We start from the raw sequence: 26666 nt of genomic DNA, 5'->3' as shown, positions 1-26666 counted from the left end.
TAGTTGAAGATGTCCCTGTCCACTGCAGGGGATGGGACCAGATGAGCTTTAAAGGCTCCTTCCAGCCTAAACCATTCCACAGCTCTGTGATCACACACCTGGTGGCCAGGGCTGGACCTACAAATGTCCCATTTTGCTCCTGCTGATGGAAATCCTCTCCATCCTCATGACTCCCTGTGAGCCAAAGCAGAAATTCTTCCTGGGAAGGCCAGCTCTGTCCATCTCCCAGCTGGTTGTTCCTGCAAAGCTGAGGTTGCTGCTGGCTGATAAGGGAAGGGTGAGGCTTTCCCAGGTGGAATCACTGCTGCAGGACAAAATGGTACCCACACCATGGTGTCCTGGTTGCTGCATGGGTGGATGGAGGCTGTTTAGGAGCTCCTCAGCACTGGAGAGGGAGCACAGGGGAAACAAAACTCCAAAATACATTCCAAGAGAGAATGGAAGAGAATGAAGAATGGAAAAAAAACAACTCCAAAATACATTCCAAGAGAGAATGGAAGAGAATGTGGAAGAGAATGAAGAATGGAAGGGCCACTGCTGCTGATGTCTGTGGGGCCACATGTGGAATTCTCCCAGAGCACCTGAGACCTTGCTCCCAAAAGGTTCCTGATGCTGGTGATGGAGCCACAGAGTCATTAAGGTTGGGAAAGCCCTCCAAGGTCATTGGGTGAAATGATTCCCCCAGCACTGCCCTGTTCACCACTAAACCACATCCCCAAGTGCCACATCCACGCCCTTGGAACACTTCCAGGGATGCTGTTCCCACCACAGCAGTCCAAACCCGACTGGTCCCAAGCACAGCAGCTGTGGGTTTGTCATGAGGGTGCAAGCCAAGGTCAGCCACAAAATTAGGTCCTGGGACATCCCAGGGAAATGCAGCTCCTGCTGGAGAGTCAAGGTTGGGAAGGACAGCTGGCAGCTCCAGTGCAGAGCAGCACCTGGAAAAATGAGCTGATTTGGAGAGGGAATCTTCAAAAAATCACTCCCAGTCTGTACAGCTTCTCTGGGCTAGATTACAGCTGTGCCAATACAAATCTGAATTTCCCAAAGTTATCCCTAGAGAGCTCTGCTGCTGCAACCTGCAAGGACACAGGCAGGGAAAACTTTCCATACAGCCTGGACAGCTTAAAACAGGAATGTCTCCATGCCCAGGGAAATGCTCAGCCATGGATGTTGCCTGCTCCTCCAAGGCCTCCCCAGCCTGGGTTTTTCCAGTTTTGCTTGAGCACTGAAAATCCTCCTTTTTCCCCCATGTAGAAGGTGTCTCTCTCTTTCCCAACTCCCAACTGGAGTTTGTACATGGGAATCCCATTTCCAGGCTGGGAAGCAGGATCAGATCCACGCACCTTGCTCTCTGCTGTTCCCTATCCCCACTCTTGGAGACAGAATTCTGGGCTGGATGGACTCCAGCCTTCTCCAAGGACATCCATTCTTGGGATATAAAGGATTCCTCACTGGATGAGGAGCAACTTCCCTAGGGGTACTGCCCTTTTTATGTCTATTTTAACACCACATCTACATTATTCTGCAAAGGCTTTAAACCATGCAGTCCCCTCAGAGTAAACATTTTAATTTTATGTGATTCCCTAGAATTTGTGTTTCTAATCCAGAATTGACATCATAAGCAAATGAATTTATGCCCCTTCCATCTACTCATTTCTTAAAATATATTTAGTTTACACACAAACCTTTCCTCTTGTGATTTTTTCTGTTACAATTTCTCTCTTGAAGAGCACACTTGTCTCCATCACTTCCCTTCCCAGTGTTTTGCAGATTCCCTGACAATCATTTGATACCCTGCTCTCCTGACTGCTGTCATCAGACTTTTTTCTGTCCCTCACCCTCCTGCCACCAAATTATTTTGGCAATTTATTTCTGAGAGAATTATTTACTTGCATTAAAATACCCATGAAGACACAGTTGTTTGGAGTACAACTGCAAAAACTGTACAATTTTTAAGTAATTTAATATTATGTGATTTAATTATCACACCACCTCTACAGCCTTGTGCCTCTGTTCAGGGATGGGGTTTGGGTGGGAATGATTTTAAGCTGCAGGATAATGTCCCTGTGCATTTCAATTGTTAAACATTGATTCTTATGGGAACATTTGTTTTCCTTTCCATCAAACCACCACAGAAATACTTTTTTCAGGACTGTTTAGTGGAGCTCCTCTCTGTTAAAGTTTTCTATCCTAATTTTGTATTTGGGGCATTTTTTCTTTTCAAAATTTTTGTCTTTCCTTTGCTATTTCTATGATTCCATGTGGGGCTGCTCTTCATTTGTATTTTTGTATTTTCCATCTCTCTGAATCCCTGCTTGCTGAACATCATCTCCGTCAGTGCAACAGACAGATTTTCACCCTTTGAACAGAAACACCATTTCCTGAGACGATTTCCAGTTTACCTTTCTGAGTTTATCTTTACATCAGCCACAAAACCACAAACACTGGGAAGGATTTCTCCCCCATGTAGGCTGAAACCGTCCCCTGTTTAATGGGATGTTTTTCTTGGCCAAGCTTCCACTGCAGCTTCAAGTAGAAGTTAATATACACCTCAGCATAAGAATTCAATTGTTATTTTTGGGCTGATTATATTCTGTGTTCTCCAAATTTTCACTTCTAGTTTTAAGGGACCTCCTACCAGCTTTTAGCTGAGGTTTCCAGCTCCAAGTCCCTCTACAGCCTCAGATTCCTTTAGCCCTCCAAACCTGCACATTATTTTCCCAGTCTCTAATTTCTTTTTGGGAACCAAATTTCTGACACAGAGCCAGCACAGTGGCAGTGTCATTAATTCCTTCTCCCAGGAAGAATTTCTTATCAGGAAGAATTTCTTTTGAAGGACCAATTTCTCCATGGAAAGGGAGTTCAGGCATTGGAGCTGCCCAGGGAGGTTTGGAGTCCCCATCCCTGGAGGTGTCCCAGGAAGGGCTGGATGTGGCACTCAGAGCTCTGGGCAGGTGACAAGGTGGGGATCAGTCACAGCTTGATGGTCTCCAAGGTCTTTTCCAACCTAAATGACTCTGGAATTCTGTAAAGAATAGCAGAGATGGTGTGAAAACCACAAGTCAAAAGAACATCCTTGCTTTCAAACTCCTCAGAAAGAGCAATCAAAGCTTTTATTGGAGAAAAGTACCAAGAAACCCATCCCAGGGGGATGAGCTGTGGGGGTTCTCGGAGCTCAAATGAACTCTGGGGTTTCCCTGGATGCACAGGCATGGATCAAAATGCTGGTTATGGGCTGGAGAAGGATCTGTGACTAAAGCCATGCCTGGAAGCTTCTGTGCTGAGAAAAGATTTGAAGAGGGTTTGGGCAGGGATAAAAAAGCCTCCCCAGTGCTTTTATTCAGCTGCTCATCCAGAGAGGAGTTCCCAACAAAAGCCCAGAGCTTGTTTAATGGTTTAACATTCCCGTGAATCCTTGGGAAGCATCAGACACACTGCTTCTGTACAAATAACCACAGCAGCACTCTACAGATGACTTATTTGGTTTCCCAGTGGGTGTGTAAGTAAATTAGCAAAAAATAAATGTCACGCGGCAATGACTTACTCTGTTTCTAAAGGCTCTGTTTTACCGCTGTATTTTTGTTTGCTCAACAAGTTCTTAATTAAATTCTGCTTTCTGGCATTCGAGCTGACGTGATGACACAAGATAGAGTTGTTTAGAATTCAAATCTTCCTCGATTTCTCATTGTGGCAAAGGACGAGATAAGAGCAGTCAGGCCCTGCCTTCCCCTGGTTGTGTGTGGCTGTAACTCCAGCCAAGCAGGAGCTCTCAGCGTTCCAAAATCCCTCCTGCTCTCACGGGTTTGTCGCTGCTTGGAGAGGATCACACGCAAAAAATAAGGTGTGGGCTCCCCCTTCTGCCTGAGAACATCAGTGCCTGGAAGAGAATTGGGATTGTTTGGGTGGGAAGGGACATTAAAGCTCATCTCAGTCCAACTCTGACACCTTCCACTATCCCAGACTGATCCAAGCCCTGTCCAGCCTGGCCTTGGACAATTCCAGGGATCCAGGGGCAGCCACAGCTTCTCTGGGCACCCTGTGCCAGGGCCTCACCACCCTCACAGGGAAGAATTCCTTCCCAAAATCCCATCAAGCCCTGCCCTGTGGCAGTGGGAAGCCACAAGGGAGGGCCAGGATGAGTTCCTGAAACACCAAGTTCCTGTAAAATACACCAGGCAGAGCTCTGAGCATCTCCGAGCAGCTGGAACAACCTGTTCCCAGAGCCACACACCTCCCTGATAACCAAAAAAAGCAGCTCCACTGATTGCTGGGATGGTTGGAGGGACAGCAACGAGGATCATTGCAGATCTGCAACATAAAACGTGGAAAAGGTTCTTTGGAGTGGGAGTAATTTCCCTTTACCAAACTATAAATTAGACCTTCTAAGCCTCCCTCTCCCCCAGAGAAAAATCAGCACCACCAAAAAGATTATTTATCCCATGTATCTTTGATACTTATTCTAGAAAAGCAGAATTGTCTTCCAGTTTTTTTGTTGGTTTTTTTTTTTTCCCTTCTCTTTCCCACTGCAAAGACAAGGGAGATGACTGATCTCAAGGAACCATAGAATCTTTAAGGCTGGAAAATATCATCAGTGAGGCCCAGCACCATGGGCACCCCAAAACCACATCCTCAGGTGCCACACCCACAGGTTTTTGGAACACTCCCAGGGAAGGTGACTCCACCACTGTAAAGCCTGTTCCAGTGCTTTACAACCCTTTCTGTGATTGGATCCTGTGTTTTTAGGAGCTGAAGTAGGACAGAAAGCTGCCCTCCTGTTCCTATCTAAGCCTTCAGCAAGTTTCAGAGCATCTCTGTAGAAAATATGGAGTGGGAAGCAAACAATCTCATCTATCTAAAATACAATTTAGAATCCTGAAGACAGAATGATCTGAAGGCTGGGATTAAAACCAAAACTGACTCAAAGTGGAGATAAAGCACTGGCAGCTCTGGTTGTGGAAAGAATTGAAGATTTAGGGAAAGAATCAGTGTGTAAATTCATCATTTCTATAGAGCAGAGGGCTCAGAGGCTTCAGTGGTCCCTCCTTGCTCTGGGTTATATCCTTAAATACAAATTCTGATTTGGGATAAATCTGGGCATGCCCTGGCCAGTCTTAAATCCACCACTCCAGTATTTCTGGTTCTGCTGTGAATCAGTGTTCTCCTTTTGCAGGGTGATTTGTTTAGCTAATTCATGTGAATATTCCACTTGCGGGTGCCTTTTTTAACCCAGGCACTGCCCCAAGGGATGTGCACAGCATCACCCATGAACCCAGATGAGTTTTGGGCTGGAAGAGCTTTGGGCTGGAAGGATGGATCCTTCCTACACAGCAAAGGTGTCAAAAACTGGCCAAGAATGGGATGTGCAAAACTGGAAATAAAAGATCTCCTGTGGAAGTCAGGGGGAAAAGTTCCCACTAACTCTTGGTGAGCAATACAGCTTTTCCTCTTTTTTTTCTTTTTTTTTTTTTCATGCTGGTAATTCATGATTTGACCACAGATTAGCAGAGCACATTCAGTGAAATCTTTAATGCCACACCAGATCCCTGGGATAATTGGAGCCAGTGAAGGTTGGCTGCATCTGGCAAAGCCCTGAGCACATAATTTTCATGGGAGTCCCCAAACACATCTGGATCAGCTCTTGGACGTGTCAGCTCGGCTGAGTCTTCCTGATGCTTCACATTTCGATGCTTTTATTTGGCTTTTCATTATTTTCACCTCACAAGGGAGAGGAAGAAACAGAAGTTCACAGTGCTGAGGTTCTGTGCTGAGGCTGAGCAAGGGTTTCTGTGTGGCCTCAGAGCTGTGGATTTCTGAGCTAAAGATTCTGAAAACTCCCATTTTGCTGCATCTTCACCAGTGCCAATGCTTCGAGAAGGGAAAAGGGAGATGGAGCTGGAGAAGGGAATGGAAAAGAAGGAAAAGCCAAAGGGCAGCCTGGCACAGAGGGACCTGGAGGACATTTTCATTCCAGAGCCACTTTCTCCAGATGCAGTTTGTTGATCCAATATTTGCTGAATGTCGAGAGCTCTGTTGAAGCTGTGAAGCTGTTTGACAGTGGAAGAAGGAGGTTTGGATGTCTGACTATGTCCAGGGAAGGGAACAGAGCTGGGGAAGGGGCTGGAGCACCAGGAATAACTGAGGGAGCTGGGAAAGGGGCTCAGCCTGGAGAAAAGGAGGCTCAGGGGGGACCTTGTGGCTCTGCACAGCTCCTGACAGGAGGGGACAGCCAGGGGGGTCAGTCTCTGCTCCCAGGAAACAGGGACAAGAGGAGAGGGAACAGCCTCAGGCCGTGCCAGGAGAGGTTTAAATTGGATATTGGGAACAATTTCATCCTGGCACAGCTGCCCAGGGCAGTGGTGGAGTCCCCATCCCTGGGGGGGTTTAAGGCCATGGGGATGTGGCACCTGGGGACATGTGATGCTCATAACCACGTGGTTCTTTTGGCATTTTGAAAACACAAAAAAATTGATGCTCCTTTCTACCGCGTTCAAGAGAGAATTTCATTATCTTCACTCAGATGTTCCCACATTTTGAGAGATTTCTGCATTTTCTTAATTTTGCAGCCAGCCATGAGTGAGGGATCAGAGCACCAAGATCTCTCCCACAACCCCTCCTTGGCTCCATGTTTTCCATTTCAAAGAGCATCACCCAGCTCCCAAATCCAGGGAAGCAGAGAACTGGAAGCAGAGCCAGCATCAGGCTCCAAATATCAGAGCTGGGCTTTATCTTCCCAGTAAACCAAACTGGAGTGCTCAGACCTCAGCCTGAGCTGCCTCTCTTTGCACGTTGAGATAGGGATGGGTAACTTAAGGAATATGGACTATCACAGCTCTCCCATACAGAAACATCTCAGGAACTTGGATTTAGGAGCCAAACCATTGGTTTGTTCCATGGGCACATTTCCAGGGGAGCCTCTGACACCAACTCTGAGCAGGGCTCTGCCAACTCTTGACATTTATTAAAGCCACAGCTCAGTGAGTGATGTAATTACCTGGACATTTCCATTTTCATGTTTAGTAATTCCAAATGAAAGTCCAAATAAAGCCCATCTTTCATGAAAGATTACTAATTTATCTCTTTTTTAGCACTCTCCTTGTGGTATTTAACCATTCACAGTGCACTTCAGTAACCACTTAGTGAAGGTATTCAAGTTACATCCACAGTAGCAGTAGAAAAATGATGTTTCATTCCTTTTTCCCACAATTTTTAGTGTGTAATAAACAACATCTAGCAGGAACAAAGCAAAAAAAAAAAAAAACCTCCCAGCTATCCACCTTTCTCTGATAACTGAGTTAATCTTGTTATTTTAGATGAAACATGGTTAAAATATATCCCACCTCAAGTCCTAATGACCACAAGCCTGGACAAAACCTGGGAAGGACTGTGACAGGACCAGTGGAAAAATCCTTTGCACAAATTCAGGATGCCAGGGCCCCATCTGTGCCTCCCTGCTTGGCTGCAGAGTTTTGGGAGCCACGGGAGGGGTGCCAGCCTCCCTTTGCTCTCCCAGTTTCTTCCCAAAGGAGCTGGTCCCAGGGAATCCAAACCCCAGGGAATCCAGATCCCAGGGAATCAGTGCCAGCAGGTGATGGATGTCCATTCTCCAGGTGGTAGAAGAACATCCCTGTGCCAGCTCTTCCTTTAAAATCAGGAAAAATCAGCACTAAACGAAGAGAGAAAAAGGGAACATTGCAATCAGAGCTGATTTTATTTTGCTCACAGCCGCCGGGTGTCACTCTTGCCTGTGGAGCCAGAAAGGAATTTTTGGTGGCTGATAAAATCCTTTTTCATTAACAAAATCCTGCGGCTCCCACCGATGACAGCATCATCCCCACTTATCACAATTTCACGGTTTCAAAATCGAATCACCAGCTCATAGATCTGGGGAGTTCTGGAGCTGGCACTTTGGCCTGGGATGCAACTTGCAAAATGGATTAAATATTTATTATTATTATTATTATTGGTGTAAATGCAGGTGGAAAATTTAGACCTGGGTTTAGATCGGGTGTCTGAGGGAAAGTGATGAGGAGAGAAAGTGGGGATGGGTGAAAAAGCCCAAAAATGTGGCTTTTGCAGGTGTCTCCTCTGCAGCAAGGAGGTGACTGAGCAGATGAAGCTGTAACACATTCCAGCCTTTGAAGCCCAGGCAGTTCAGGTCTCACCCATCCTGTACCTCAGAATCAGGAGGAGATAAAGGCTGCAAACATTACACAACTCTCCAAATATGCATTCTTCAGAGTATCAGTGACTACCTTGTGTTGGGAGAGTTTTGCTTTTCTGGGATAACCAACTTGTCTTGCAACAGCTAAACCTGCTCTCCTGCTAAATTTTGTAATTTTTGAGCTCTCTGGAGAGTCTCTGTTTCCTCCAAGGACAGAAAATCTATTTTATTTTCATACAGATGAAATCCAATGTGGAATCTTTGTCTGAAGAAAGAATCACTCCAATAAAATGCAACATGACAGGTAAAACCAGTTCCTTTGTCACAGACCGGATCAGCAAACTGAGCAGCTGATACAGAAAATAAAAATTTTTAGTCAACAAGAGGAGAAAATTCTCATTAAGGGCGTCATTCTACCGCCACATAAATTGCTGATATTACCTGGCTGTTGCTGCCAGAAGTAAAATTTGTGTTGAAATCCCACTATTAAAGCACAGCTATAAGGAATTTCCCTTCCATTAACGGGGCAGGGATGGGATTTATGGAGATATCAGAGCCTGGGACTCCCTCTGGGTAACATAAGAATAAGCATCAGGTCCTATAATGCCACAAAATTTATGGCCAAGACTTTGAACTTCGGAATTACTTTTAAAAAGTGGGAGATGTCTATAAAAAGTTTCTTTGGGGCTTTACTCCGTTATGTTTTGCTGCAAGAAGACATCAAGGATTTGTTTATTTATCTGGGGATTCTTTTCACAGTGAGGGCAGGAGGTCACACACAAATACCTTTAAAAATCCATCTCAGGATCAGTGTAATTCAGAGTTATGAATGGCCTTGGCAATGATCAATCCTTCAAATTTACAAAGTTCCTATTAAAATAATAAAGCACAGAAAGTACTTTGCAAAAATTGGGATGAATCTCCTGAACCTGCACATTTGCACAATGTGTTGCATGAGAAATGTCAGCAATTCCTCTGGAAATAAATACATTAATTTTTATAACAAGCAGAATTTTGACACAACTGATTTGGAAAAAAATCGGTTTGCTGTTTTATCCAGATTTTTTTTTTTTCACCTGTTCTCAAAATTGGTTTTCCTTGGAACTTTCTTTCTTTATTAAAATAGAAATAAATGCATAACACGTCTTCTGGTTTTGCTCGTGCCTCCAAATTTCTACTTCCTTTATTCATATCTTCAGGCTGAAAAGCAAGATAAACCAGAAGACAAAATCAGATGAAAACTTATTACTCCAGGGACTGGACAAAACAAAAATCTATTAAAAATATACAATAGCAACAGGGTTTATTTTTTAAAGGCTTCATCACATATTTTGTGCTGAGGATCTGATCACTGCAGGTGCTGAAGAGCTGCTGGATGCATCCCAGGGCTGCCCCAGAGATGCTGAGCTTTTTGCAAAAGTGTTGAGGGCTTCAAAGTTTGCCTAAACCCTGGTAAGATCCCCTGGTTTGGTTTTCCAGCTCCTGAATGATTTATGGGCACAAAGTAGGTCTACAGCAAATCCATAATTGATGCCTCCCTTTCGGCGCGCTGCCGAACAAATGGAAATGTGGATTTAAAACTCACTTGATTTGTTGCTCGTTGTGGTTTGGGTGAGCGGACATCCAAAGGACTGTCGCGTTTTCTGCCTTGCCCGGAGATAAAATTCTTTCTAGGTGATCTGAGAGCTGAAACATTCGGTACCTTCATCAAGATAAAAGCAAAAACTTCTTCCCTGGCGGGCTGGTGATAACGCACGCCCCGGGCAGGACACACGAAACCACTTATTTCTAAACAAAAGCGATCTAATTTAGTTGTTTAAAAAATTAAATTAAAAATAAAAGAGATGAAGGAGCTGGTTTTTTCTCCTCCACATCTCTTTTCCAGCCCAGGTGGGCACAGCAATGACTGTGGCTCCTCAACCTGAAGAAAACAGTGTCGCATTCAAAAACCCGATAAATGAATGGGAGGGACAAGTAGTGCCTGCCCCCCCAAGGATGTTTTGTTAATTAAATTAGCATTTCAATAGCCAGAGCTAATCTGGGAAGTCAGCCCCTCATTACAGTAACTAGGAAGGGGGAAAAGAGCTGCGGACAATTCCCTACAAGATGGGGTTAAGTTGGCGTTTCACAAACTATTTGCCCGGCCTGTCCCTCCCAAGTGAAAGCTGCCACCCCCCCTCTTTCCTCCCGGCATAATTAGCATGTTCCAGGGCTGTGAATGGAAACAATATCCTCCCTCCAAGCTGTGCCCCTCCAGGGAGATGCTTCCCACAGATTGCGGGAGCCCCGAGCCAGGGAAAGGGCTTGTGGAGGAATTCACAGTGGGGTAATTACACCGAGGTAGGGCTTGTGCCAGTGCAAGAGGAGCTGCGCTGCTGAAATCCAGCGCAGGAAGCCTAAAGGGAAAGTCCAGAGGCAGGACTTGCAGAGAGAATGGGAATTTATTGCTGCCGAGCATCTTCAACAGCATCAAAATTGAGAGGGGTCTCTGGACTCTAAGGATGTCTCTGTCTTTGAAGAATTTCGCAAAAAGTAGCAATGGTTATATGTAAATATGGTTTCTCCTTGGCTATTAGAAATGAAGGAAGGCTAAAAGAGTGATTTTTCAGACTTTAAAACGAATTCTTCATTCCGAGTAGAAAACTGGAGCAAAGCTTGTAAGCAGTGTGTGATTGCACTTAAAACACGCCAGGCACCTCTTTGGAACAAATTTAAAAATGGAGTTTGATCCTTCCCCTAAAAGATTTGCTGCTTAAATTTACCTAAACCAGTGGTGAGTGACAAAGGAGAGGAGGTGCAGAGGAAGGACAAGGTTTGGGTGGCACCTGCCATCCCCATGGCACATCTGGCTTCATCCCATTTCTCTAAATCAAATTCCAGGTGACTCAGCCCGAGGAAAAAAACCCACCCACCCTCCACTCGTGGTGCTCAGCTGGAAAGTGAGGATTAAATTTATCTCCACGGCCAAAGCACTCGGTTTCAGAAAACCTTGGTGTGGTTTTGTCGAGGCCCCAGCTGGAGAATGCCACAAGAAGTTCAAAGCTGGGTTTCATCCTGTAATTGGATCCTCAAGTTCACAAGTGCAAGGAGCAACTGTGCAGGCTCAGAGTGGGATGTCCCCTCTCCCAGGGAGCTGCAGAGATGATGCCTTCCCCTGCTGCAAATAAAAACTCGGTTTTTGCTTCAAGCTTTCACAACTCTGCTTGCTCTGACTTGTTATTTCAATTTTTTTTTATGGCTCTTCCCAGCCCTTATGCTTGCTTGGGATGCTCTTAGGGGCATTAATCCCAGTGTGACTTAAATGCCAACTTAATATTCATTTTCTTTCTGCTTTGACAAGATATTCTTCAGGTCAGACAGGCATGAAATGATAAATATTGAGTGCAGTTCTTCTGGGCAAAAAGTGCCACCTACCAAAATCTTATCTCGAACCCACTTGGACATGTGTTATTTATTTATTTCTGTCACAAAAACTCTTTCAATGCTGGAAAGCCAAAGGATTACAACTGTGAATTTTGGCAGGGGGTTTTCTGTCCTTGCTGAAATCTGCCTTTTCAAAACAACGTTGAGAGAATCCTTGTTTTGAACTAAAATAGCAGCTGCAAGGGTTTTCAACCATGACCATTTAAATGAGGGTTGGGGGGGGGGGGTTTGCATCTTTGCATTTTAGTTTCGTTCTCGGTCTTTGCAATAGGTGCCTGTGGTTGAGCAGTCGAGGGGTCTAGTGAGGATAAATTGTGATATTCTTCAGGCTGTGTCTGATTATTCCTGCTGAGGTTTTTACTGAGCTGCCTTCGCTGGACCCAGCAGGGGTTGCTCTGTGAAACCAGACCCAGACAGGCCCTGACCCGTGGTCTGTACCTTGGGTTGTGGCTCATGAAGGTTCTCTGGGATCCTTGGCACAGGAAAGACGTGGAGCTGTTGGAATAAAACCAGAGGAGGCCACAGAGATGCTCCAAATGATGGAGCCCCTCTACTCTGGAGCCAGGCTGGGAGAGCTCTGGGGGTTCACCTGGAGAAGAGAAGGATCCAAGGAGAGCTCAGAGCCCCTTCCAGAGCCTAAAGGGGCTCCAGGAGAGCTGGAGAGGGACTGGGGACAAGGCATGGGGGGACAGGACACAGGGAATGGCTTCCCACTGCCAGAGGGCAGGGATGGATGGGATATTGGCTGTGAGGGTGGGGAGGCCCTGGCACAGGGTGCCCAGAGAAGCTGTGGCTGCCCCCGGATCCCTGGAAGTGTCCAAGGCCAGGCTGGATGGGGCTTGGATCAGCCTGGGATAGTGGAAGGGGTTGGGGTTGGACCAACATGAGCTTTTAATGTCCCCTCCAACCCAGACCATTCTGTGATCTTTAACGTGACTTATAAAGTGATTTCTGATGGACAGAAACCCCATGGAACACAGAGAAAATCCCACAGTGAGGTGTGTAAGTTCCAGTGGCGATGCTCTTGTCTGCTCAACATGAAATACCTCAGTATTTCTCCAAAAAGGAGGGGAATGAGACGTGATGGGCTTCCCTTGCAGTCACCCAAGGGTGGAGTGGCAGGGTCTGGGGTGACCCTGATCTCCCTCCACTCTGTAAATGCCATTTTGGCTGCACCCCCTGACGAGTCCCTCCATTCTGAAGGACTCCAAGCATTCAATGCCTGGGTCCCTCACTTCAGTGTGGACATTGAGGGGCTGCAGCATGTCCAGGGAAAGGGGCTGGAGCACCAGGAGGGGCTGAGGGAGCTGGGAAAGGGGCTCAGCCTGCAGAAAAGGAGGCTCAGGGGGGACCTTGTGGCTCTGCACAACTCCTGACAGGAGGGGACTGTCAGGATGGATTGGGCCCTGCTCCCAGGGACAGGGACAAGAGGAGAGGAACAGCCTCAAGCTGTGCCAGGGGAGGGTCATTAGGTTGGTCATTAGGAAGAATTTCTTCACAGAAAATCTGGTGCCCAGGAAGTTCCACCTGAACACGAGGAAGAGCTTCTTTCCTGTGCAGTGACCGAGCACTGGAACAGGTTGACCAGAAAGGATGTGGAGTTTCCTTCACTGGAGATGTTCCAGGACTGTCTGGATGCAATCCTGTGCCCTGTGCTCTGGGTTGAACCTTTTTGAGGAGAGAGGTTGGACCAGATGACCCGCTGTGGTCACCTTTAAATTCACCAGTTTGTCATTCTGTGCTCAGACATTGAAGGGGCTGCCCAGGGAGGTTTTGGACTCCCCATCCCTGGAGGTGTCCAAGGAACACCTGGACATGGCACTCACTGGTCTGGTGTGATGTCAAGGCAGTGATGGATCACAGGCTGGACTCGATGACCGCGGAGGTTTTTTCCATATTAATTAATCCCGTGGTTCAGCCAGCCTGCCTCGTTACCAGGCGGGGGGCATCGGAAAGAACTACATCTCCCAGCGAGCATCGCGGCGGCCCGCCGGGAGTTGGGGGCGTGGCGGTGCGCGATGCTCGCTGGGAGTTGTAGTCCGGCCGGCATTGGCCCGGCGCGGCGCCTCCCTCCCCGGCGCTCCTCCCCGCTCCGGCTCTCCCTCGGCAGACGGAAGCCGGGCAGGGACGGGGGAGCCGGGAAGGCTGGAGCGGCAGGATGGGGGACTCCAAAGTGAAGGTGGCGGTGCGTGTCCGCCCCATGAACCGGCGAGGTGAGACTCCCCCCTCTTCCTCAGCATCCCCTTCCCTTGTTCTTCCCGGGAGCGGCGCGGGCCGGGGGTGCCGGTCCTTGGGGACAGGTGTCGGTCGGGGCAGGTGTGCCCCAGTGCGGGTGAATCGGTGCGTGTCCGTGTGTGCTTAATTATTTATCAGCAATAAACACGGCTGGGCACGGGCGGGGGTGCGGCCGCAGCCGCGCTGTGCTCACACCCCCTCTCCCGATATCCTGATTTTCCCAAACCTGCCTGGGGTTTATGGCTTTATTTTGCTTTGCTCCCCCGGGGAACAGCCCTCTCCGCACCTCTTGCACCTGCTTTACAGCCGGTTCCTGCTGGGACGGCGCTTCCTTCTTCCTGCTTTGCGGATTTGGGGGAAAATGCCGCTTTTTCTGCATTTTGCCCCGTTCTAATTCACCCCGCTGAGCTCCAGCCCTCGGTGCTTTGAGTGGGACGCTGTTAACCAGATGACAGCGACACAAGGACAAAAAAACAAGCAAGAAAATACAGAAGAGGAAGCGAGAATCGACAAGAGAAATTTTTTTGTTGTTGTTTTTTTGGTTGTTGTTGGCTTTTTTTTTTCCCCTCGACGAAACTTGCCTAAGGGTTATGTTAATCAGACCGTGGTCTGGGCAGCTGTTTAAATGTTTATTGCTTGTCTTAATTAAAAAAACTTGCTCTGGATGATGAGGAAGCGACTATGAAAAGGCAGCCAAGGAATGGGAAGGTGAAGGAGGCAGAAATCCAAGAAAGTGTAGGGTGGCTTTTTTTTTTAATCCCACATTCTCACAGCAGTATGCCAATAATTCCTTTTGAGGAAAGGGAGTCCAGTGAAGTCGGTTAAAGCAAAAAAAAAAAAGAGGGAGAGGGGAGCCTTTTATTGCCTACATCATCTGACATATAGTATCTTTTTAATTCCTTTCTGTGAAAAAAGAAGAAGGGTTGAAATGTTGAATACAGTGATTCCACACCTGTAAAACCTCAGCAGGGGAATGTTCACTGAGTTCACAAGAGCTCCTGAGTCCCACTTCCAGAACAAGAGATGGAGTTGATGTCTTTACGGTCTGGTGGTTTAGGGAAACTGAGGATATTTTGACCAAAAGTTTTGTTAAACTTCAGGTGCCAGCTCTCAGAACAGAGCAGAACCCATCCTTAGAGGAATTGTTTGGAGATGGAGTGGCAGTGAGGAGGAGGAGGTGGTGGGAGCTGGAAGGTGGTGCCCGGTGTCGGTGACAGATTTGGGCTTTCCTCTTGCTCATGTCCCTTTCCTAACATAGGTCATTTCCTTGGCTGTGCCCCAGAGGTCTCCTGACTGCTTGGTGTTCCTCACCCCCGGGATTAGACAATAATTCAGGTGGGAAGGGACCTCTGGAGCACGTCAGAGGAGATGAGGTTGCACAGGGACTCGGTCAGTGAAGTTTGGAATCTCCAGAGGTGACTAATGCACCTCTCCCTCCCACAAATATCCTTCATCTCTTCAGCCCTGAGTTTGTCCTCATGTCCCTTTCCAGCCAGGAACTGTGGGGAAGCAGTGGGGGAAGTAAAGGAATCCAGAGGAAATCTAGATTTTATCTGGCTGCTCTCTTTCACAGAATATCCTGAGTTGGAAGGGACCCACAAGTCCCACTTCTGTTTGTCTTTTATTCTGTATAAACTTAAAAATCTTGTGGAGAGGATGACTCCTGTCAGGGAGCTCATCCAGGAGTGAGGGACATTTGAGTATCAGTCCTTGATGCTCCTCAGAGAGAAGGGGGGCCTGAACCCACTCTTGGCAGTTTGCTGCTATTAAACATCCTGTTATTTGTGAGTGATGCCTAAATCCATTCAAGTCTAACCTAGAAGATCCATGTAGTTTTTGCCCTCAGACAAAATGTCCTGTAAGTGGTTTGTTTTTTGTTTGGTTTTTTTTTTTTTTTGTTTCCCAGCAGATTATTTGTCACAGTCCAGATGTTTTGGTCAGGTCTAAACAACTGATACCTCCCTATGGTATTTCTGATGCACCTTGAATTTATAGAAAGAGACAGTGATACCAAGGCTACAATTTTTCTTATCGTTTTAATGTTAAATTTAAGTATTTTTTCAACTGATTTTCTGAAGAGTCATCCATTTGTAAGACTTCTGTGGCCTTGCTTTTTTTTTTTATTAAGTTTTGAGGCAAGAGGCCGCTTTCCTGGAAGCTCTTTCATACACATTTTGTTCTGAGCAGTATCTATGGACTTCTGGGGCTTTGGACCTGAAGCAAGTATTTGTTTTCTTCAGGATCACGAGTAATGTTCTTTCCTTCCCTCTGCACCGAAGGGCTTAACTTTGCAAACCTGTCAGATGGCTGAGACTGTGGAAAGTTAAGCTTTGAAATATTCTGGGTGTTTACTTGTGGTGGTGGTGGTTGTCCTTGGTGTTTGAGTTATGAATTTCTTAAGGCAAGGGTTTATTAGGTTAATAAAAGTGACGTGCTTAACTGTTAGGAGTTTTTACAGCTCATAAAAGTATAATGGGTTCCTTGCCTGCATGTGGAAGGGATTTGTGTATCAAATAATTGGTTATTTATAGCACTCACATTTCAGGGTGTTTGGATTGAAGGTCCTGCTCCATTCTCATGCAGAGTGGTAATCCATAAACTCAGTTTATAGCACTCATTTTTAGTGAGGGGAAGCATTTCTAATTGTACTTGGGTTTGGGTTTTGGTTTGGTTTTTTTTTTTGCATCCAGGCTGCTTTATTTTGGATCTTGTTTCCAATGAGACCTCAATCCTAGCAAGCCTCTGTGGAAGCTTTGCCTTTATAAAATGCTGCTGTGGCCACACGCTGTCAGTGCCACGTCTGAGGTTGGAGGCTCTCCTGGGTGGCAACTGAGGCATCTTTTTTTACATCCCTCCTGCTTTGCAAACTGGGATCTCGATTAACAGGCTTTTATGAATTAAATAATTCAGTACTGCATCCTTAGATAAGGCTCCTGGTCTTTTATTTTCCTGGCTCTGTAGTTCACTGAAGTATTTCCTAGTGCACTGCTGTTATTCAAATGGGTGTTTGATAACAATCAGGAAGTTCTTTTGCTGTTTTATTTAAGATTTGCTGTGGATTTCCTTTTATAAGTGTCATGTTTGAATTATCTTAGCAGATATTCATCATATTTCAGGTAAATGCAAATCTCAAGCCATACCATGAAGCAAAGCAAATGACAGCTGAAGGCTTTTTAATTAAGATTTTTCTGACTGAATGCTTTGTTTTCAGGTGATGTTTGGGTACAGGCAGTACATAAGTATTTTAAGTCCTTGTGTTTCCTTGTGCTTTTGAATCAGTTCAGTGTCGTGTTAATTAATACTGATAAAATTGCTCTATTTTAGAAGAACATGACTTATGCTCAAGGGTATGGCTGATGCCACTTAAGCCAGATTTGATCTCACTTGGGTCAATACTTTTTGAACAAAGAAAGGCAGGAAAACAACTGCCTGTATTCTGGCAATGCTGCCATATTAAACTGTTCTGGGATTGTAGTCTAAGATCTGCAGCTCCCGTTTAAATATTTGGATTAAACTGTTCTAGACCTGTGGTGTGAGACCTGCAGCTCCAGTTTAAATATTTGGATTAAACTGTTCTAGACCTGTGGTGTGAGACCTGCAGCTCCAGTTTAAATATTTGGATTAAACTGTTCTAGAACTGTGGTGTGAGACCTGCAGCTCCAGTTTAAATATTTGGATTAAACTGTTCTAGAACTGTAGTGTGAGACCTGCAGCTCCAGTTTAAATATTTGGATTAAACTGTTCTAGAACTGTAGTGTGAGACCTGCAGCTCCAGTTTAAATATTTGGATTAAACTGTTCTAGAACTGTAGTGTGAGACCTGCAGCTCCAGTTTAAATATTTGGATTAAACTGTTCTAGACCTGTGGTGTGAGACCTGCAGCTCCAGTTTAAATATTTGGATTAAACTGTTCTAGACCTGTGGTGTGAGACCTGCAGCTCCAGTTTAAATATTTGGATTAAACTGTTCTAGAACTGTAGTGTGAGACCTGCAGCTCCAGTTTAAATACCTGGATTGTCTGTAAATACACATTCAGGTATCTGTTGTGTTGATATGTATATTTATCCAGACTGTCAGTGTTGAAACAGGGATCTTCTCACACTTTGATGCTAAAGGTTCTGTTTCCAGTGCTTGTGAGGAAGGAATTTACTTCTGTATCTGTACAAGCTTCTGATCATTGTGTCAGGTGGTAATTTTACATCCTCCTACTCTTCTTGGAGGAGGTTTCATTTCCAGCAACATGAAATGTTTTTGGGGTTTGAGGTGAGGAGGTGTGGGTTGTTCCTGTGCTCTTGTTTGTTTGTTTTCCCATGGAAATGACAACAGAGACAATTTATCTATAAATTGGAGTTTGTGCAAGCAGGTTTATGAGATTAATTACAGTATTAGAGGGCGTGAAATGGCACCTGTTGTATCCTGATGGCAAATGTGCAAACCACAAGGCTTTTCTTCACCATTATCCTTGTCGTGCACGAGTGCCTGGAGTTTAGAATATTTCCTGGTGATGGTTGATAAGCTATAAAACAGTGTTTGGGCTATGGGCAGGTTTAACCTTGAGATAAGTTGCCAAATGGGTAAAGGATGCAGAGTTAATGTTTCATCTTGTGAGGCAATTGTATTTTAAGAGCTCCTAAGGTGCTACAGTCTTACTCCTCCCCACAGCCAGAGACTCCCAGACATCCAGCCTGGGTGCCACAAAGGAATTTTAGTGCTAATTGCACCTTCCAAGGAATTTTAGTGCTAATTGAACCCTCTGAACTCCAAGTGCAGGGGGAGGTTCCCTTGCTGCTCTGGTTTCAGGTTGGCTGCTCCTCCTGAAGGTCAGATACACCTGGAATAGCTCTGCCTTGGCTTTTGGGTGCTTGGTGGCTGAGCAAACTCAGGCATTTCTTGCCTTTTAATAACTCCAGAGTGTTGAACTTCCCTGGGAGCTCACTAGAGTTCCCACACTGATTTATTTACTCAGTTCCCATGAGCCCAGGGGTGTTTGCAGCAGCAGAGCTGGCTGTGAGCAAGGTCCATGTCCAGATCCATGAAGTGCCTTCACTAAAACTGCTTGGGAAGCTCTTTCCTTGCAGAAAACGAAGCAGCAGAGAATAGAACTAATTTTTAGACATTTGGACAACATGGAATTAACATGAGAAGAGGGCACCTTGCCTGTTCCATGTGCTCGTGAGTTTGAGTTGATTTTCCCCTCTTGGACAATAGCAGTGTGCCCTTCCAGATGCACTCGTACATATTTAATGACCTTTAATTGCTGCAAACTGAAAATTTCATGACTTATATTTGAGCAGTTCATATAACAAGAAAAGCTTAAAAGGTGCCTTCATGAAAGCACAAGTGAAATTACTGTATTTTTGTCAGAATTTGTCACTATGTCTTGCAATCAATTCCCTAAAAGTGCTTTTACACTCTTTTTTCCATATAAGCCCTCAGCATTATCATGTAGATGGAAGTTATTTTCACATTCACTCATCTCCTCAGTTAGTTTTGGCTTTATTTGTGTTGGCTCCTACGTGGCAATAAGAAAAGTCACTCTTGGGAAACAAATATTGGCAGGGAAACTTGAGGACTTGTTGTCTTTGAACTGGCTTTCACATTTCTTTTTCAAACAAAAAAACCACAGAAGACCCCAAACAACAGCTTCTCATTTTTTCAGTTGATTTTTGTGATAAACAAACATTTTAATTTACTGTTTAAACATTTATCAGTGTTTGCCATTTGCTTTTCCAGACCAAGAAAGGTATGAGAAACCAATTGTGATTTCTTATCCAATGCAACTTGACGGCTCAGGGTACAACATTCCAGGACTAACCTCCAAGGGAATGTTAATCTCCTGAAAATCTACTGGCAATTTAAAATATAAAATTTCTATCGTCTGTCTTCACAGGAGATTATTTGAGCTTTTGTATTTGGGGCCAATTTTGGCTTATGAGCTTAGGAGGGGCACTTTAAACCTTTCACATTTTATTTGTTATACCTCAGTTGGCTTTTCAAGCTTTTGTGAAGCTCTACAAGGCCAGTTTTTCTTTTTCCCAGTGACTCTATAGAATCTGAGGCCCATCTCCAAAGGGTCCTGAGGTGTCACTGAAGGTACAGCTGCCCCCCAAATCTGGAAGTGGAACCAGGAGGAATCTGAGACAACTTTTATTTGACCTGTCTTATAACACCAGGTTCATGGCTCTGTTTCACTGGGGTTCAGGATGAAATGGTATTTGAAAGGGCTGGGAAATTGTCAGCCTTTGTAAACTAATTTCTTAAATTGAGATCTAATGGAGAAACTTGCATGGAAATCAAAGCTCTTGATTAATTGGGACGTGCTTTCCCTTAATTCCTAGAATCGTGGAATGGTTTGAGTTGCAAGGGACCTTGAAACTCATCCCATTCTACCCTCTGCCATGGGCAGGGACACCTTCCACTGTCCCAGGTGGTTCCAAATTCCATCCAGCCTGACCTTGGACACTCCCAGGGATCCAGGGACAGCCACAGCTTCTCTGGGCACCCTGTGCCAGGGCCTCCCCACCCTCACAGCCAACAATTCCTTCCCAATATCCCATCCACCCCTGCCCTCTGGCTGTGGGAAGCCATTCCCTGTGTCCTGTTCCTCCATCCCTTGTCCCAAGTCCCTCTCCAGCTCTTTTGTGGCACTTCTAGGCACTGGAAGGCTGCTGCCATCTAATACAGTGAGAAAAAATAGGGAATGTAAAGTGGAAAACATGGAGAAATAATTTGTAACAGACTTTTCATCTACCCTGGCTGTGATACTAAAAGATCTTATTAAACCATGCCCCCTCAAACCATGAGTTTAAAACCTTGCATGTTGCCTTATTTGCTGTATCGTTGTTCACCTTAAGATTATTTCAAGCTGCCCTGCAAAAGCTTTCTCTTAGGATCACTTTCTTTGGGTCTGACATGCAGTGACCTGCAGTGGGATGGTTTTTAGGGTCGTGGCTGAGGAAGATGCAATATCACCACGTGGCAGTTCAGGTGTTTCTGTTGTGCCACCCAAGGCAGCCTCCAGAGTTGGGTACAACATTATCCAACCTCTGTTGCCAGTGGTTGCAGCCAGTCCATGGAAACAGTTCCCTGCCAGATCCATAAGCAAAGACAGGAATTCCCCAGAGGTGAAAACATCCAACATTTTCCAAAATACCTCTCTCCCCTTCCTCCAGGATTCACACACACTCCTTGTCTCTGCCCCAAACCTGATTAGTACCATTTCAAGTGGCACCTTTGCCAGTATTTCTTTACTCTGTTGTGGAAAATCTGCTGTGGTGAGTTTATGATTACCAGACACGTGACTGCTGTTAAAGAGAATTGGAAATTCTTTCCTGTGGTGGGAATGGGCCAGTGCTTGCTGAATCCACCATTCCTTGCAGTGCTAGGTTGCTCCCGGGTTTGCTTTTCCAGCTCTCTCTCGCTTGCTAACTTTTCCACCCTGTTTGAAACTCACTGAATTTCTTAGTGAAAAAGCCCAAAGCGTATATGAGGAGTGAGTTATTTTTATAACACTCCCAATGTTGTTGTCAAAGGCATAGTAGTGATTTGGGATTTACACAAGTGTGGTTTCAGCTATGATCTACACTGAATCCCAGTTTTAGAAAAGTCTTGTGAGGTGTTGAAAAATCAAGGGAAAGGGGAAGGAGGGTGGCTTCCTTCAACCTCTGTCACATCCACCTTCCAGTTTCACAAGTAAAATAAAAACTCATCCAAGGAACTCTCTGTGAGCAGCTTGGACACAACACTTAACAATTATTCTTACACTCAGCCCAGCTTTGCTTAACACTTCTACGGCTGTGAAATGTAAATGTGGAGAAGTGACTCAGATAAGTGTTACCCTTTATTATGGATGTCACAGCTCTCTTACTCTGAAGCTGTGAAAGAGATTTTCATTCTCTGCAATAAATGGTTCTTGATGCTGAGAGTTTGAGTTTTTAATTCTTCAAAGAGGAATTAGCTGATTAGTTTCTTGATTTGATGAAGCAAGTAAGTAGTTGATTGTGTTTGCTCAGTAATGACTGAAGGTAGAAGCAAGTTAACAATAATAATAGGTGAGATTTTCTTTTTGTTTGAGGTGCAAAATTTGAGATGAATCTTCAAAGTCTGATAGTGAGCTGCTCTGTCATCTTTCAATTTCACCTGTAATTTCTGAATTTCATGCTGCCTGAAAAAACCACACCTGAATAATTGAAGAAAATAATACCAAACTTTGACAAGTGAGTCCTTACTACAGGAGGAATTAATTGGGGTGTTTGGATGTGCATCCTTATGATCTTATCTTGGTGCATCCCAATTTTGCTTGTTGTTCAGGAGTAGCAAGTACCTGGGAGACTCTGAAACTAGTAAAAGTAAGGGTGGAGTCCTTGTGTGATCATATCCAAAAGAGCAGGCAGATAATTTGACTATAAGGCCAACCTGCTTTAATGATATTAAGAACTTAATGAGGTGGAAATGATGATGATATAAGTTTCAGTAGTGGCTAATGTAAGATTCATCTCTCAGTGTACCGGAAGCATTAAAGAATTGAGGAATCTGCCAAAGAATATAATGGAGCCAAAATTTGAAGAAAGTGAATGATGTGCTGTTCAAGCAGGATTTAAACTGTTTCTTCAGCTGAAAAGAGAGTTTCCATGTGAGCCTTTGGCCAAGGTAACTGGGATAAGCAGCCTTAAGGCTGTCTGGAATCCAGACCCAGCTTAGAGGCTCAATATAACTGTTCCTTAGGGGTTTGTTTCATGTGACACCATGAACTGGTAGAGCAGTTCATCTCAGCTGGGACAAGATCTCTCCGAGCTCCTCTCTTCCCTCTGCACAGGTTTCCCCACCTGTCTGCATGGCCAAGCTTTCAGTGGGCTGATGGAGCTTTCCATGGGGTCTGGATACATCCATTTTCCACGTTGGGTAGTTTTCTGCTGTTGAGGTAACTTCAGATGACTTACAGAGGATCTGCTGAGCATGGTAGTGGCAGAAGGTGAGCAGCAGGCACAAGAGGGAAGGACTAGAACCTCTCTGTTTGGAAATAGCTGCTAGTTTGGCTCAACACATCTTCCAAAACCATGCTGCACACCAAGGTGAGGGGTTTTCGCATTACCTGTGTGAGAGTGATAATCAAACACAGGACAAAGTTGCTTTGAGCCTTTTTTCTTGAGACAACATTTGACTTTAAGGAAGTCTTTTATCCTGCCTGTGTGCTTTCTTAAGGGCATTTCACAAAGAGAGGTTTAATGAGCACTGGTAGGATGGAGTTCACTGGGCAGTCATGGATGCAAAGCCTGCCATGGGCGTTCTCTCTCAAGAGGTGCATTAAAAAACGTGGCAGAAAGCATGCTGCTTGCAGACCTTTATGCTTTGCATGAGGCAGGTAAAACCCTTCCTCAGGAGCTGGGAAAAGCAGGTCACTGCAATAGAGAGTGTTAATCACTAACCAGGCAGACCAAGATAAAGTGCCTTGTCGGATATGGGACGTACGAAGAACGTGGTTTCATCTGAGCAAGCATGTGTTGCATATTAATGGTAGGTAAATTGGCTTTCAGGGTGTGGGGAGAAATTAAAATAAACACTGGCTTCTGGAACTCGTCTGGCTCTTCCTCCTGCAGAAGCACAGTGTAATAACAGAGGAGCAGTTTTGCTCAGGAGAATTGCAGTTTCATGTGACTTGCCTGCTTTGGCCAGTGATCTCAAGTCTTTGCTTTCATTGCAGTGTGTGAGGTAGCAAAAGGCTGTAACATTTGTTTCCAAAAATGTTCATGGAAGAAACTCCCTCTTATTTGTGTCACTTATCAGGACAGAGAAGTCTGCAGGATGCTGTGCAATAAGTACAGCCTGAGAGATTTCCAGACTGAGTTTATAAGGTGCTGTGAGGTGAAAGAGCAAGTACAGGTGACTGAGGAGGAAAGAGCAGAGATGAAGGAGGATGAGGATTATAATTAACATGATTAGACACGAGCGTATTTGGGTGATTCAGCTGAGGTGCTGAACCCTGTGTGGAGGTTATTCGGCATAGCCCCTCGTCATCCTGGCGTGGGAGGGAGTGAAAAATGTGCCATGGCCAGTGGAATCAGCACCTAGGAGCCCTTTCCCAGGCCAGTGTCACCGTGCAGGGACATATGTGTGTGCAGGCCCCATGTCCTGGGTGTCTGTAGCAGTGGCTTTGGCCATGACACCCATCAAAATCACTACTTGGGAGCCCTTTCCAGGGTTAGTGTCACTGTGCAGGGACATGTTTGTGTGCAGGCCCCATGTCCTGGGTGTCTGTAGCAGTGACTTTGGCCATGGCACCCATCAGAGTCACCACTTGGGAGCCCTTTCCATGGCCAGTATCATCATGCAGGAACATGTTTGTGTGCAGGCCCCATGTCCTGGGTGTCTGTAGCAGTGACTTCGGGTGTGAACAGTGTGTCATGGCCATCGGACTCAGCACCTGGGAGCCCTTTCCAGGGCCAGTGTCACCATAACAGGGACATGTTTGTGTGCAGGGCCCATGTCCTGGGTGTCTGTAGCAGTGACTTTGGGTGTGAACAGTGTGTCATGGCCATCGGACTCAGCACCTGGGAACCCTTTCCAGAGTTAGTGACACTGTGCAGGGACTTGTTTATGTCCAGGCTCCACGTCCTGGGTGTCTGTAGCAGTGACCTTGGCCAGGACACCCATCAAAATCACTACTTGGAAGCCCTTTCCAGGGCTGTGTCACCATAACAGGGACATGTTTGTGTGCAGGGCCCATGTCCTGGGTGTCTGTAGCAGTGACTTTGGGTGTGAACAGTGTGTCATGGCCATCGGACTCAGCACCTGGGAACCCTTTCCAGAGTTAGTGACACTGTGCAGGGACTTGTTTCTTGTTTATGTCCAGGCTCCACGTCCTGGGTGTCTGTAGCAGTGACCTTGGCCAGGACACCCATCAGAATCAGCACCTGGGAGCCCTTTCCATGGCCAGTGTCACCATGCAGAGACATGTTTGTGTGCAGGCCCCATGTCCTGGGTGTCTGTAGCAGTGACTTTGGGCATGACACCCATCAGAGTCACCACTTGGGAGCCCTTTCCAGTGCCAGTGTCACCATACAGGGACTTCTTTGTGTGCAGGCCCCACGTCCTCTAGCAGTGACTTTGGGTGCAGGCTGTGTGCTTTATCCCATACCTCACTCCATTTGTCACTGGGTGGGTACCTTGGACTGCTGTCAGTGTTATCTGAAGCTTTTATTTTGCTTTCCCCGCCTCTATAGCCGAGAATTCTCACACACTCCAAATATCCTCATTACTCATAGTCCACATCCCACTGCTTGGCGTCACTTGGGAGAGCTGGACTTGCCTGGAGCCTCTGGGGGAAGGACAAGCCCTTTTCTACGTGCTTGCACCTAAATTATTTTTGATGGGACTTGAATTTCTGCGAGCAGGTGCCCCAGGACTGACAGCTGGCACCGTATCACAGCAGTGGCCAGGGAAAATGTGCTGCAGATGGCAGGGGCAGCTTTCCCTGTGAGGCATTGAGGGAGCAATAAGAAGAGCTGTCAAAGTGGTACCAAGCCTAAATGGTTCTTTTCCCCCAGCAGAAATTTCATACTGCCCTTGTATATGCTGATTGTCCTTCAGTGAAACCCAAATGCTTTTTCTTGCTTTGAAAAGAGTGCTTGCTTTAAAGCTGGACAGGATCCATCCCATCAGAATATCCCTAGAAGTGGAATTTGGCAAAAGTCCTGTTTCTATTCTCTGGCTGATGGGTGGCTGTCAGACTGCATGAATAAATTTGGTGTCTGGAGGAAGTAATGGTGTATATAATCCCAGTGCTTTAGGAGCAGCACTTGACACTCTCTCATTTCTTTATAGAGCTTGATCTGCATACAAAATGTGTGGTGGATGTGGATGCAAACAAGGTTATTCTTCACCCCGTAAACACCAACCTTTCAAAAGGAGATGCCAGGTAAGATTTTTGAATTGGGAAGGTCAGGTTGCATAAATTAAGTGTGAGTTTAACAACTAGGAAATGTAGGCTTTGATAGAAGGCTTTTAGTTAAAAAATTATGTATATTCTTTCTGCAATGTAACTGCCATCATCCATAAAATAAGGCTGATTTTTACTGTGCTGGGAAGTTGCTTTGAAAACCTTGTGCATTTTCTTTCTACTCCTAACAATGTGTTAATGGTTAATGAGTCCATGAACATTCTTTTTTTTTCCTTGTGTGCTGCTATGGGACAGGAGAAATTTAAATCTGCAAAACAATTTGAGCAGAGCACAGTTTGTCATTTTGGAATGAAATTAATTTTCACAGTTGTTTTCTTAAAATGGGTCATGGTGTAAGAAGGTGAATGGGAACATTCTGGAGAGATGTAGCTCTAGGAGTTTCTTGGCAGTGGGACATTCCATGCATCAAAAATGCGTGGAGAAGTTTGTGTCAGAACTGGCATTAATCTATTAAATTACTGTGAAACTGGAAAGTCATGTAGTGAGTGACAGAGTTAAGCTTGTGCCTACTTAATTTATTGCTTGATGCAAGGGGAGGAAATGGAAAAATACACGCATGAAACAAAATAATGGTGCAGGAAAAGGCAAAACCTGTTGCTGGATGTCTACAGTCAATTGTCTGTTTTCTGTGGGGGGGAAAAGGGAAGAGGTCTTAAGGGTAACAGGAGAAAAATTCAGAAAAAATTCTATGTGTTAAATTAAACACATAGAAAAGCTTTGTTTAAATTTTCATGTGATGCTGAGCTGTGTATCAGAGGTCAGTATTCATTAACTGATCTCTGATAATTTCAACTCCTCAAACCCAAGTGGACAACGGAAGAGATCATCACGTGCAGTATTTACCTTCCACTGTCATTAGCTGAAAGATTTATTACAGACAGTGGGACTG

The 26666-nt window shown here is 45.3% G+C and overlaps 1 protein-coding gene and 1 long non-coding RNA gene across 8 annotated transcripts in view; one reads left to right on the top strand and one right to left on the bottom strand.

Annotated features, from left to right (window-relative positions):
* Positions 1 to 1980: 1980 nt before the first annotated feature.
* LOC135295807 (uncharacterized) lies at positions 1981 to 13551 on the bottom strand. 4 transcript variants are annotated; one of them, XR_010357864.1, is made up of 4 exons: positions 13414 to 13551; positions 12026 to 12176; positions 9750 to 9850; positions 9192 to 9364 (listed from the first exon to the last, which is right to left on the bottom strand). It is a non-coding gene; the product is annotated as an uncharacterized LOC135295807 (long non-coding RNA). The 4 variants fall into 4 exon arrangements; XR_010357863.1 differs by lacking the exons at positions 12026 to 12176; positions 13414 to 13551 and adding an exon at positions 1981 to 4311 and having other exon boundaries at positions 9241 to 9364; positions 9750 to 12007; XR_010357865.1 differs by lacking the exon at positions 12026 to 12176.
* Positions 13552 to 13669: 118 nt separating this feature from the next.
* KIF13B (kinesin family member 13B) overlaps positions 13670 to 26666 on the top strand; it is a 120207-nt gene continuing 107210 nt past the window's right edge. For 2 of the 4 annotated variants that reach the window (XM_064411562.1, XM_064411561.1), the window contains exons 1-2: positions 13670 to 13800; positions 25642 to 25735. In XM_064411562.1, the coding sequence (XP_064267632.1) occupies positions 13746 to 13800; positions 25642 to 25735 (149 nt within the window). In that variant the 5' untranslated portion in view covers positions 13670 to 13745. Of the gene's footprint in view, positions 13801 to 24139; positions 24260 to 25641; positions 25736 to 26666 lie in introns of those variants that run through there. The other 2 variants (XM_064411560.1, XM_064411559.1) reach the window with 1 other exon arrangement.

This window comes from Passer domesticus, chromosome 3 (genome assembly GCF_036417665.1).
Source record: "Passer domesticus isolate bPasDom1 chromosome 3, bPasDom1.hap1, whole genome shotgun sequence".
Lineage (NCBI taxonomy): Eukaryota > Metazoa > Chordata > Aves > Passeriformes > Passeridae > Passer > Passer domesticus.
The sequence above is the reverse complement of the archived record's forward strand: the minus strand, read 5'-3'. Positions and strand labels throughout refer to the sequence as shown.